General features: G+C 50.0%; 1 protein-coding gene across 1 annotated transcript in view; it reads right to left on the bottom strand.

Moving 5' to 3' along the window:
* Positions 1–501: 501 nt before the first annotated feature.
* The window catches only part of LOC147101991 (putative G protein-coupled receptor 139), a 28,271-nt gene continuing 15,270 nt past the window's right edge, over positions 502–13,502 (bottom strand). The window contains exon 2 of the mRNA XM_085965064.1: positions 502–1,635. Within this exon, the coding sequence (XP_085821190.1) occupies positions 734–1,635 (902 nt within the window). The 3' untranslated portion in view covers positions 502–733. The remainder of the gene's footprint in view (positions 1,636–13,502) is intronic.

Below are 13,502 nucleotides of genomic sequence, written 5' to 3'. Positions count from 1 at the left end.
TAAAATGCGTTATGTTTTATTAATGGTCATAATGAATTATAAAGCCTTATAAATATGTGAAAAGAGGTGTAATGATTTAAAAGCATTATAAAGGGTTATAATGATTAATAAAGCCCTGGTGCCAGGCCTCCTCCTCCCCGGGCGGGGCTGCTCGCGCTCCTGTGGGCTGTGCCGGGCTTGGCTGCTCTGCCTCTCCACCCGATCTCACAGTAACCAAGGCTCCAGCTGCTGCAACCCTCCGGACTCTCGCTTCCCGCCTCCAGGGAAAGGCTCCCGAATGACAGCCGCCATCTTTGACTGGGGTCCCAGTGCAGCTATGATGTTGCGGGGTGCCAGAGCCGCGATCTTTGTGCGGGTCGGCAGAGACGCCAAGTTTGAGCGGGTTGCCTGAGCCGCCATTTTGTGCAAGGCCCCAGAGCCGCTATCATTGTGCGTATCCCCATAGCCGCCATTTTTGTGCGGGGCCCGAGGGCAGCCATCTTTGTGTGGGGCGCCTGAGCCGCCAACTTTGTGCAGGTCACTAGAGGGACCACTTTTATGCTGTGCCACCGGGCCGCCATCTTTCTGCTGGGCCCCAGAGCCACAATCATTTTGCTGGCGCCGCCATCTTTGTGCGAGTCTGCAGAGGCGCCATCATTGTGCCGGTCTCCAGAGATGCCATCGTTGTGCGGGGTCCCACAATATTAGGCCCAGGGAACTCTCAACACTCAGGCTGCAAAGTCTCCGCTTCTTCTCATCCTTTAATGAATTTTACAATCAGGGTAAAGGGATATTTCCCCACATTCTTCAACTGCTCTCTGAACTTAGTCTGGGTCACGGCATAAATGCCAGTGTTTGTGCAGCAACTCAGCAGCTGCAGCATGAATCCTAGTTCCTCTACATAAAAAGGTAGACGTAAAGAATAATCCCCCAAATATAACATCTGGATCCCTATAAAATTCACCATAAACGCTGCCCATAACAGGATGAAATTGCCGGAGATGACAAGCAGTAAAATGATGGATTTCCTACGGCTCTCCATCTCTGGGTCTCTGGGACTCCCCCCACTGCTGGTGCCCCGGAGTCTCCTGCGGGCTCTGCTGGACACTAAAATGTGTCTGACGGTGACAGCATTGAGCAGCAGAATCACCACAAATGGGACCCCCGGGGTGACAATATAATGAAGGAGCTCGATTGTTGTCCAGACCCGTGAAAGCAAAGCATCCAATGAGAGAATACAAAACCAGGGGTTGTTCCCAATCTTATACGAACCACTGAATATAAAATACCAGATGATGTTTTTTAAACCACTCAGCACAGTCACTGTTCCCAGAACCACAGCCGCCGTTTTCTCGGTGCAATATGTAGTTTTCAGCTTCTGGCAACAAATGGCCACAAATCGATCAAAGGTGAAAGTGACGGTGAACCAGACAGAACAGTCTGTGGCTGCGAACAGCAGGACGGCGTGGATATTACACACGGGGATGGACCACAGGAAATCAAACTGTTCCCAATAAACAATCGGAATGTGCCTCAATATCAGGTCGAGGATAACGAGCAGTAGATCCGCCGCTGCCATGGCCACCAGGTAGCGAGTGACACATTTGGAGAGTCCGCACTTTCCCCGAGACAGGATCACAATCGCCACTAAGTTCACTGTGAGGAAGGGAAATCAACAGGGAATTAATACATCAGGCTGGGAGCAAGAGCAGCAGTTTGATGGAACTCAGGGTGAAATCTGCAACTCATTAGTGACATTCAATGTTATCATCTAATTCTATTACCTGTGGAGCTGAATACAGGGTTTATTGTTAAAATAATCTGGAATACATTGTGGAATCAATAAATTAAATGGGAATAAATACAACATGAAAGTAACAGATGTTTGGTCAAGGAGAGATTAAATGATCTATCTATCTTTAGCCTAGCAGACGAAAGCACCGCCCGAGGTACCCGGGACACAAAGGACCAGAACCTCTCAGGAAGCCTTCGTGTCCCGGGATCCTTCAGCATTTGGAGCGGTGCAGTTCGCTTCTGTGCCCCTGTGTTAGGGAGAGGGAATCCCGCTTGGATTCCTGCTCCAGGTTAGAATATCCATTATATTTAGAAAAGAAAATGAATGCAACTGCAAAATACAGAAACTGCAAGCTTGGCATGCAATAATTACAGGCAATTATATGTAAAATGTACTGATGTAATAGGCAAGTGCTAAGATAATAAATACAAGTGCACTGCAGTTATATAGATAATTGGGCTATCAGATCTGTTTTGAAGATTGAGATTTCTGCATTTTTGCTGAAGTACACAAATTGTAGCTCATTTAAAGGAAGATTTGCCAAGTAACTTTGCAGATAATGGACTCTGAATTAAAGTATATAGTGATGATTGACCAGGTAATGTCCCACTAAATGCATTTATCAGCATCGATGTCAGACGATTTATCCCACAGGCAAAGTGCCGCCGAATGCTGTTGTAAAGTATCTGAACACAAATGGATGAGATTTATCCTTGTACTTTTTCACCTGTTGTTTCCAACATGTGCAGAGAATATTAGACAAAATGATATCAAAGGATTTTCTTATCCTCAGTAGTTCAGTTACAATCAACTGGGATTGTTTATCCTGAAGTAGAGCAGGAGGCAATAGAGAATCACTCTGGATCTCACTGACAGATCCACTGAACTGTGACAGACGGGCATGGGATCCAATTGCACATTCAAAAAAATGATTAGAAATAAATGTATTAATATCTAGCTGATTGAAGATTTTTTGAGAATGTAAATTATCCTTGTAATCCTACTTTAACCATCAGAAGCAGTGCCACTAATGCAGAACTGGAGAGGGTGGGGAAGTAGACACTGACTGGAACTGAATGATTAGCGGATATTTCAGGCATTTAAAGAAGTGGATCTGATCTGCCAGGGTTTGTTCCTGTGACTCTAAGTAACCATACTGAGCATCAGGTGAAAACAAAAGCAAAATACTGCGGATACTGGAAATCTGAAATGAGAGCAGAAAATGGTGGGAATACTCAGCGGGTCAGGCAGCATCTGTGGAGAGAGAGAGAAACCGAGTTAACGTTTCAGGTCGATGACCTTTCGCCATCAGGTGAAAAGTCTCCGAAACCAAGAAAGCGTTCTTCTGATCTGATACAAATGTCAGTGCAGATAGCAGATTGAAATTTCAAGGGGCTGGGGGAGTGCTAGTTAAAGGCGGCAGCGTCCTGCGTTTTCTTGTTGGAACAATATTTAGGTCCACGCAGGCTGAGAGTGAGAGAGACGTCTGGAGAGATTCGACACTGACCGAACGAGTTTTGGGTCCTGAGCACCATGTTGGAGGTTCATTTGTATTTCACCTTCCTTCTAACGATATTTAGAAGCTTCGATGAGGGCTGCACTAATTCGGGACGACGTCATCGTCCAGCGTCACCTTCGGAGACAGCAGAGACACAGAGAGAGAGTGCAAACGTGGCCAGAAGGAGGAGAGCCAACAGGTCTCTGCACAGGAGGCCATACCCTCCCAGGTTATTCAGCGAGCAATTCTCCTCTTATTTCCATTTGTCTGAGAGCAGTGCTTGCAAAGGCTGTGCCTCAGCAAGTAAGTGGTCACTGAGCTCTGCCACCTCCTGCAACCAGACCTGCAGACTCAGCTCAGGACCACGACATCTCTGTCAGTGGCAGTGAAGGTGACAGTGGCTCTGAATTTCTAAGTCAGCGGCTCCGAATATCTCGCAGTTCGCTCTTCATTGATGCATCCAGGAGGTGTCAAAGGCTTTGTAGAAGAGGAGACACCCATACATCTCTCCCCATGACTCGGGACAAAGGGCGCAAACGTGCATGTGCCTTTGCAAGGATACTGGACTTCCCCATGGTTCAGGGCACCATTGACTGCAAGCATGTGGCATTGCGGGCAGTGCATGTGAGAGCAGAGGTGTTCCGAAATGAAATGGGCTTCCACTCTCTGAATGGCTAGTTGGTCTGTAACAACAAACACCTCATACTCAGCCTCAATGCCCGTTATCCTTGCAGCAGCCACGATATTTCTTTATTCTGCACCAGACCGGTATCGCGAACCTCTTCCAACCACAGTGTGAATGGCTCCTCGGCACCACTGCTGAGTTGCAATACAATGAGAGCCATAGCGCCACCAGGATCCTCATAGAGCAGATGATCGGTGTCTTGAAACAACGGGTCCCATGTCTGGACCACTCAGGAGGAGCGCTGCAGAACTCTCCCGAGCGAGTCTCCCTCTTGATTGTTGTATGTGCATGCTTCATGACATTGCAATCATGAAGACCCAGCCATTGCCACCAAGGATTGGTGCACGACCTGAGGAGGATGAAGAGGAGGATCAGCAAGACCTACGTGGGAGGGAGGCGCACAATGTTGCCCCTGGAAGGGCCGCCTGTGAATGTCTCATAAGACATCGATTCTAACCGTTTACACAGAAGATGACTTCTAGGATGAAGGAGCGTATCAATGAAAGCATCCCACACCCCCTATTGCCAGGCAAAGCTGCAATGAGTGCAATCAGGAAAGCTGTAAAGTAAAAATTAAAAAAATGATTTATATTGCAAACTCTGTTTCATTTATTCAGTACAAACAATTAGAAACAAACCAAACAATTCATGAACTACAAAACTCGTTCTCACAACATGGAGATAAACGGTAAAACAGTAAACAAGCATAATAGCAATCTTGAACTTTCCTACAGGCATTCCCCCGACGTATTTATAGATTCTACTGTTGGGCCTCGGAGTTGACCTCCATCCCCTGCGCACTTTCGTCTTTCTCACCGTACTGCTCCTCCGTAATGTGGCCCCAGTGGCTGCAGCAAAGCTGGTGGAAAGCTGTTGAATGCTGGAGCCAAACGTTGCTTTGAAGGTCGCCCTCGACTATCTCTGGGCCTGGAGGGCCCGGCTGCAGACTGCACCAACTCTGCATGGGCGGCAGCAGTCTGGGCTGGCTTTGTTCCAGGCTGTGCAATGTGCAATGGGGAAGTGGCAGTCTGCTTCTTCGGCAGTCCCTCGCAACCGAAATGACTTGCTTCCACACTAAATTGAGTTCTCAGGTGACTGATGAGTCCGATGCGGGAACTACATTCTCTGTCACTGGTTGGGCAGACTGTGGTTGAAGGGATGGGTTGGGTGGTGCTTGGGTTGACGTGCACTCCTTCCATTATTTGCGCTTGGCTTCCACTAGCTCCTGGCAAAGAAACTCGAGATGTTCAGCGCCTTCACGGATGCTCGTCCATCACTTTGTGTGGTCTTGGGCCAGGGATTCCCAGGTGTCGATCGGGATGTTACAGTTTTTCAAGGCGGCTTTGAGGGTGTCCTTGAAGCATTTTCTCTGCCCACCTGAGGCTCTCTTGCCATGCCGGAGCTCCGAGCGGAGCGCTTGTTTTAGGAATCTCGTATCGGGTATGCGGACGAGATGGTCCGTCCATCGGAGCTGATCGTGCGTGGTCAATGCTTCCATACTGGATTTGTTTTCCTAAGCGTTAACACTGAAGTTGGTGCAGCCATGCTGCCAGTGGATTTGCAGGATCTTGCGGAGGCATCATTGGTGGTACCTCTCCAGTGCTTTGAGGTGACTGCTGTATATGGTCCATGCCTCTGAAGCATACTGGAGGGCGAGTATCACTACTGCTCTGTAGACCATGAGCTTGGTGATAGGTTTGAGGTCCTCGTCTTCAAACACTCTCTTCCTCAGGCGACCGAAGGCTGCACTGGCACACTGAAGGCGGTGTTGAACTTCGTTATCGACGCCTGCCCTTGTTGACAGTAGACTCCCGAGGTATGGAAAGTGCTTCACGTTGTCCAAGGCATCATCATGGTTTTGATAATCGGGGAGCAGTAATGTGTGGCAGGGGCAGGACGGTAGAGGACCTTTATCTTACGGATATTTAGTGTAAGGCCCATGCTCTCGTTCAGTTCAGTGAAGGTTTGGACGAAGGTTTGGAGTTCGAGCTCAGTGTGTGCGCAGGCACAAGCATAGTCTGTATACTGTAATTCGATGACAGAGAATGGGATGACCTTGTATCTGGACTGGAGGCGACGGAGCTTGAACTGTTTACCGTTTGTCTATAGATTGGCTCCACTCCAGCGGGGAGCTTACAGAGGGCGAGATGGAGCACTGCAGCCAGGAAGATCGAGAAAACCGTTGGTGAGATGACACAACCTTACTAGAACCCGGTCCGTACGTGAATTGGGTCTGTGTTGGATACGTTGGTCAGCATCACGGCTTGCATGGCGTCATGAAGCAGGAGGAGGATGGTGACAAACATTTAAGAGAAACCGAAATTGAGGAGGATACTCCATAATCCCTCAGGTTTGACTGCGTCGAAGGCATTTGTGAGGTCAAAGAAGGCCATGTAGAGTGGTTGGTGCTTTTCCCTGCATTTCTATTCTAGTTATCGCGTGGTGAAGAACATGTCCATTGTGCCCCTTAGTGGGCGTAATCAGCGTTGCGACTCTCGGAGAAGCTTTTCAGCGACTGGGAAAAGAAGATTCAGGTGGATTCTTGTGATGACTTTCCCTGTGACAGACAGCAGGGAGACTCCTCTGTAATTACCGCAAATGGACTTGGCACCTTTCTTGAAAATGGTCACGATTACGGCGTCTCGGAGATCCCCTGGCATGCACTCCTGCTGCCAAATAAGAGAAATGAGTTCATGTCTTCGCGCCAATAGTGATTCTCTGCCATGTTTAAGTACTGCGGCGGGGATTCCATCTGCTCCTGAGGCCTTGTTATTCTTCAGTTATCGAATGGCCTTTTCATCCACATGCTGGGTTGGGGTTGTGCTGACATGGGGTGGGTAGCCTGCTGCGGGATGGTGTTGAGGACACTCTTGTCGAAGAGAGAGTCTCAGTTAAGGAGCTCTTCGAAGAGTTCCTTCCAGCGGGCACTGACTGCTTCTCTGTCCTTGATGAGTACCTCTCCATTCCTGGCCCACAGTGGGGTAGGACTTTGGGTTCTTGTGCTGTAGGTGCTAAAGAATCCATGCACATCGTGGTTGTCGGCTAGCTGCTGGATCTCCTTCGCTTTCTCTAACTGCCATCTGTTCTTTAGGTCGCAAGATTTTTGTTGGGCCTCGGCATTCAGGCGTCTGTGGAGCTGCTTTCTTGCTCTCGAGTTCTGTTACAGTTTCCAGATCAGGAATGCCTTGTGCTTGCAGTTTATTAGCTCCTGGATCTCCTGGTCGTTCTCGTCGAACCAGTCTTGGTGTTTCCTGGTCGAGTGATGGAGCGTCTCCTCGCAGGTGCTGATTATGTAGGCCTTGAATGCAGAACAGGTGCTGTGGACAGGGCTAGAAATTCAGTAGGCTTTGCGCCCAGTTTTCGCCCAAAGAGGGCTTTTGCGCCACTTGCTGAGATTGCGCTGATGTTCAGCGCTGCGGTAATGGCGGCATAAGCCAGTAGCGCTGCGCCGCCACCGATGACGTCATCGGTGTGCGGTGCCCCGCTACTGCCCCGCTACCGACCCGACCGCCATATTTAGTTGCGGCCGCCTCTTCCGCAGCGGCCGCAAACAGTGATCTGAAAACGGGGCCGCCCTGCAGCCTTAGTGGGGCGAGTTAAGGCGGAGGTGCGGCCGGCCGCTTTTTCAGCGGCCGCCTGCCCGCACCTCCTTCCCCGGCCTCCTCCACCCCCCACCCCCGCGGCATTGCCGGCTGTTTTCCGGGAGCCCGGAACTTCTCCGTGGTGCCGGGCTCATTTGCCGGCACTAGCGAGCGGCGATCTCGCTTTTGCAGGCACCTCCCCCTTAAGAGAGGGAGGAAGGCCTGCAGTACCGCAGCCTGCCGCTCCACAGCGGGTGGCGCTGCGGCACCTAGCGTGCCGAAATTCAGTTTCAGCGCCCCAAGCGGGGGCGGCCACACCGTTGAATAGCGGCCGGCTTCGACTTGGGGCGCTGAAACTGAATTTCCGGCGGGCGCAAGTGGCTCCGCGTGCAGCGGTAACTTCTGGACGCAAGCGAACTGGCGGGCCCAAACTGAATTTCTAGGCCTCTGTGTCTTTGAATCACTGGGAGTCGGCAGGTTGGTTTTGAGGCATAGGTTGAATAGGGCTTTCTTAGCATGTTCTTTGAGTGCTCCAACGTTGATTTTTCCGCGGCATTGCTTCTGTTGCTGCCGCTGTTTTGGGGCTACATTGATAGAGGTGACAGAGCGGTTTAGGCAGTGGTTTGTTGAGCAGTGTTTAGCTCCAATCAGGTTGCGGGTGATGCTGACGTCCTTTCAGACACTCGCTCAGACAATGTCGTAGTCCAGCAGATGCCAGTGCTTGGAGCGAGGGTGTTGCCATGAAACCTTGTACTTGTCTCTCTGACGGAACAATCCGTTGGTTGTGACAAGGTAAAGTACTAAGCAATTAGTCGGGAGAAGGGTACCATTGGAGTTGGTTTTATCTAACCCCTCTCTGCTGATCACACCTCCCCAGAGGTGTGTGTCCTTTCCAACTCTGGCGTTAAAGTTGCCAAGGAGGTTCAGCTTGCGACCCGTTGAGTCTCGGGACAGGGATTGTTGGAGGCTGGAGTAGAATTACTCTTTGGTCACCTCTGTGGCTTCCAGTGTTGGGGTGTGCACACTAATGAATGTAGTGCCCTGTTTATGGGCTAGCTTGAGCCACAGAGTCAGGAGGCGCTCGTTTCTTGCACAAGGGGAGTCTCCGACGTTCAACCAGCTCACTTCTTAAGCCGAAGCCTACCCCATGGAGGCGGCGTTCTTCTTCAGGATTGCCTTTCCACAAGACGATTCCTTGAGCTGGCCTTTCCCTGTCCGCCGGGTCTTGCTTAGAGCAGCGCTGTCTATGTCAGTTGTGGGAGCAGGAATGCTGTCATCCTGAGAGAGGACAACACGTTCCTGCTCGACTGACACACTGGCTCTTCCCCGGGGCTGAACCTCAGCAGTTGGATTAATCTGCTCGAGCACAGATTGCTGGCCTGCTGCGGTACTGTGAGTTTCCCGGGGGTCTGTGAGCAACCCAGCGAGGAAGTCAGCAGTCAGTGTTTGCATGACATCACTCTGAGGCTGCATGAGAGCAGTCTGAGACTGGATGGCATGAGCCAATGAAAGAATTGCAGCACTAGAGCATTGCATTGCGTCGGCAGGTGCTGCAATGCATCGTGCCTCCTCACCCATTACAAATGGCTCTGGTTCACCACGGTCTCCCTGCAATTCAACCATCCTCTGCAATGAAGCAACGATGGGTGCGAGGGTTTGTGCACTGATGTCAACTCTGCTAGTGGCGGACTCCTCCACACTCCTAGCCAGTGCATCCATGCTATTGGGCACCCTTGCCATTTCACCCATTAGCTCAGTGTGCTTGTTCAAGACTTGGGTATTCATGGCCGCAATGTCGATGTCCTCATCCAAGTCCTGTGCAGCAGAACTCATGCGCTTACTCACTCACCAGGGAGATGGCCCCCGAGCTTCCCTTCCCCCATGGCTTTGCTGCAGCCCACTGGTTCCAGGAGCTTCGCCCTCATAAGACCCAGTGAAGGCGTTGCCCCAGTGTCTGATGTTTCACCATTGGGAGCTGCAGCCGGTGTGTCTCCGGCTTACTCTTCCTCCTCCTCTGGTGCATCACTGCCACTGGCAGGCTGAGGGACAGGCTGGTCAGCTGCTGGTTCATATCTGAAACCAGGTAGGTACAAGAGTGGCTTTAGCATGAGGGCAGAGGTGCAGGAAGGAAGCAAGGACTGGTGACAGTTATTTGGATTGAAAGTGTAAATGGCTGGTGTTGTCATGGGGTAGTGGTATGAGAGAGGAGTGAAAGCTGATGAACATACCGTTGCTGTCCCAATGGCATCGACTTCACCAACCGCCACGGCACCTATGACCTGGTTGGCAACGATCCTGTGCACTCCGTCCTCCAACTAATTCAGGGGGTGTCGGTCTGCCGATCCTCCTCCAGTGCATTGCTGCTCCTGCCTGTTATGAGACAGCTTGGACTGCAAGAAAAAGGACAGCGTATGTGTGAGTGTGAAGGCATGTGTGGGCAGATGTGGCTACCATAGTTGAATGGACGTTATTGTTTGCAGGCATGTGTTTGACAGATGTGCCTACCACAGTCGAATAACCGTTATTGTGTGCAGCCATGTGTTTGAGAAATGTGCCTCCCAAAGTTGAATAGACATTATTGTATACAGACATGTTTTTGGCAGACCTGCCTACCATAGTCGAATAACCGTTGTTGTGTGCAGCCAGGTGTTTGGCAGATTTGCCTCCCCTAGTTGAATAGCCGTTTTTGTGTGCAAAGTGTGGGATGTGTATGTGTGCTTTATGAGATGGCCATAGGACTTAGATGGTGGTCTGCTCTCTCAGGTGGATGTAAAAGATCCCTTTACACTAGTTCGAAGAAGAGCAAAGGAGTTATCCCCGATGTCCTGGCCAATATTTATCCCTCAATCAACATAACAATACAGTTTATCTGATCATTATCACATTGCTGTTTGTGGGCACTTGCTGTGTGCAAATTGGCTGCCGCGTTGCCCACATTACAGCAGTGACTACACTCGAAAATATTCATTGGTTGTGAAGCGCTTTGAGACGTCCGGTGGTCGTGAAAGGCGCTATATAAATGTAAGTCTTTATTTTTCTTTTATCTTAGACCTTACAATAGCAAAATACTGTGGATGCTGGAAATCTGAAACAACCACAGAAAATGCTGGAAATACTCAGCAGGTCAGGCAGCATCTGTGGAGAGAGAAACAGAGTTAACGTTTCAGGTCTGTGACCCTTCGTCATAACTGGAAAAATATCGAGATGTAACAGGTTTGAAGCAGGTGCGGAGGCAGGGAAAGGGGGGAGCCTAAACAAATAGGGGCAGAGGTCATGGTCTGAAATTGTTCAACTGAGTGTTGAGTCCAGAAGGCTGAAAAGTGTCGACTGGAAAGATGAGGAGCTGTTCCTCGAGCTTACGTTGTAAGAGGCCGAGGACAGAGAGATCAGAGTGGGAGTGGAGCGCTTGTCACTTTAATCCTCCGCTCCACTCCCACACTGACTGCAGCTCAGGAGGCAGCGGTTGATGATTTTGCCATCCCCATTGGCAACATATAACCACTCCTGCCTCCCACCCTATCACAGACCGTCCCTTTTGTTATTTCCTCCTCTCCCCCTTTCCCGGCCTCTGCACCTGCAAACAATCTGTTACATCTCTAACTTTTTCCAGTTCTGACGAAGGGTCACAGACCAGAAACGTTAACTCTGTTCCTCACTCTCCATGGATGCTGCTGACATGCTGAGTGTTTCCAGCATTTTCTGTTCCTATCTTAGGCCTTCTTGTATTATCCTGACCGCAATTAATAGCATAATAATTCATAACCTACTGATATCTGTCTTTCCCAATCCTTTGTGCACCTTGTTTCTCCTTTCTAATGGCACATCCTGGTGCCCAGCCCCCTGGCAGATTAGTTTAAACCTTCCCCAACCGTAATAGCAACCACCCCCACCCACCGTGAGTATATTGGTTCCCGATCTGGTGCAACCCATCTGGCCTGTACAGGTCCCACCTCCCCAGAACCGATCCCAATGTCCCACGAATCTAAAGCCGTCCCTTCTGCACCATCTCTCCAGCCACGCATTCATCTGCTCTATCTTCCTATTTCTGTATTCACTAGCTCGTGTCACCAGGAGTAATCCGGGGATTACTACCTTTGAGGTCCTGATTCTAATTGCTTTCCTGGCTCCCTATTATCTGCCTGCAGGATCACATCCCTCTTTCTAAATGTCAATGATAATGATATTGACCACGAGCTCAATCTGTTCACCCTCCCCCCTCAGAATGTCCTGTAGTCACTCAGTGACATCCTTGACCCTGGCACCAGTGAAGCAACATATCAACCTGCATTCACATCTGCGGCAGGAGACATGCCTGCTTCTTCCGCAAACTATCAAATCTATCACTATTGCTTTCCCGATCATCCTCCTCCCTCCACGTACAGCTGAGCCACCCCTGATGCCGTGGACTTGGCTGTGGCTGGTCTCCCCAGACGAACCATCGAATACCGGTTAGAGAGTGAGATGCACTCAGGGGACTCCTGCACTTACTGCCTGGTCCAACTTGTCTATCTGACGGTCTCCCATTCCCTCTCTGCCTGCACACACTTATGCTGCGGGGTGACCACCTCCTGAAACGTGCTATCCACGGGGCTCTCAGCCTCAAGGATGCACCACATTGGCGCCAGCTGCAGCTCAATCTCCGAAACCCATGGGAAGTGTCCTGGAGTTCCCACATGGCACAAGATGTGCATTCCACGGGGCTGAGGTGCCCTGCCATGTCTCTATTTAATAGACTATTAACTAACTTAACAGAACTAAACTCCACACTTCAAAATTCATCATCTACTCATCATTTCTTTTCTTTTCAGCGCCTTCCCTTGTGCTGATATCACTTACCTCGTTCCTGTGCTCGCTCCGGGCTCCGAGTTATCTGGCCTACCTTTATCTCAAACGGCTCCTTTTGCTCTCTCCTCCTTCACCCTCTGCTCCTAATTCCTACTCTCCAAAAGCGACAACCTTAGCACTTTGTTTAGATACACTCCTTTTAGGATCACTCTGTGCATAGTACTGAAGAAAATGGATATCCCCACACTTGTGATCTGATTTATTCCATACCAGGCAATCAGGATAAAATAAACAATAAATAAATGTTCCTAAACGACAGGATCTGAGGGATGATCCCAGTGATGGAATGATGGGACTCGACTACATGACATTGCTCCCGACTCAATCCAGGAATTTCATTCCCAGGGCCACCGAGCTTACACTGCTCCTACAAAGATCCAGGAATTTCATTCACAGGGCTGCCTAGATTACACTGCTCCCACCTCAGTCCAGGTAATTAATTCCCAGGGCCGCCTAGATTACACTGCCCCCAAATCTGTCCAGGAATTTTATTCCCGGGGTAACCAGATTAAACTGCTCCGTCCTAAGTACAGGAATTTCATTCCCAGGGCTGCCTAGTTTGCACTGCTCCCGCCTCATTCCAGGAATGTAAATCCCAGGGCTGCCTTGATTACACTGCCCCTGCCTCAATCCAGGATTTTGATTCCCAATTCGGCCTAGATTGCACCGCTCCCGCCTCAGTCCAGGAATTTCATTCCAGGGCCATCGAGCTTACACTGCTGCCACCTCAATCCAGGAATTTCATCCCCAGGGCCGCTTTGATTACACTGCACCTGCCTCAGTCCAGGAATTTCTTTCCCAGGGGCGCCTAGGTTACACTTCTCCCACCTCATTCCAGGAATTTCATTGCCAGGGGCACCTAGATTACGCTGCTCCCTCCTCAGTCCAGGATTATCATTTCCAGGGCTGCCTAGTTTACACTGCTCCCGCCTCATAAGAACATAAGAATATAAGAAATAGGAGCAGGAGTAGGCCAATCGGCCCCTGGAGCCTGCTCCGCCATTCAATAAGATCATGGCTGATCTGATCCTAACCTCAAATCTTCTATCACTCTGCATCCACCCAAACCATGTGATCTCCCGGGAGAGGCGAAAAACCAGATAAAGACCCAATGGCCAA

Source organism: Somniosus microcephalus, chromosome 22 (genome assembly GCF_052327205.1).
Source record: "Somniosus microcephalus isolate GS21.2 chromosome 22, FLI_Smic_1.0, whole genome shotgun sequence".
Lineage (NCBI taxonomy): Eukaryota > Metazoa > Chordata > Chondrichthyes > Squaliformes > Somniosidae > Somniosus > Somniosus microcephalus.
This window is presented reverse-complemented; position numbering and strand designations above follow the sequence as displayed.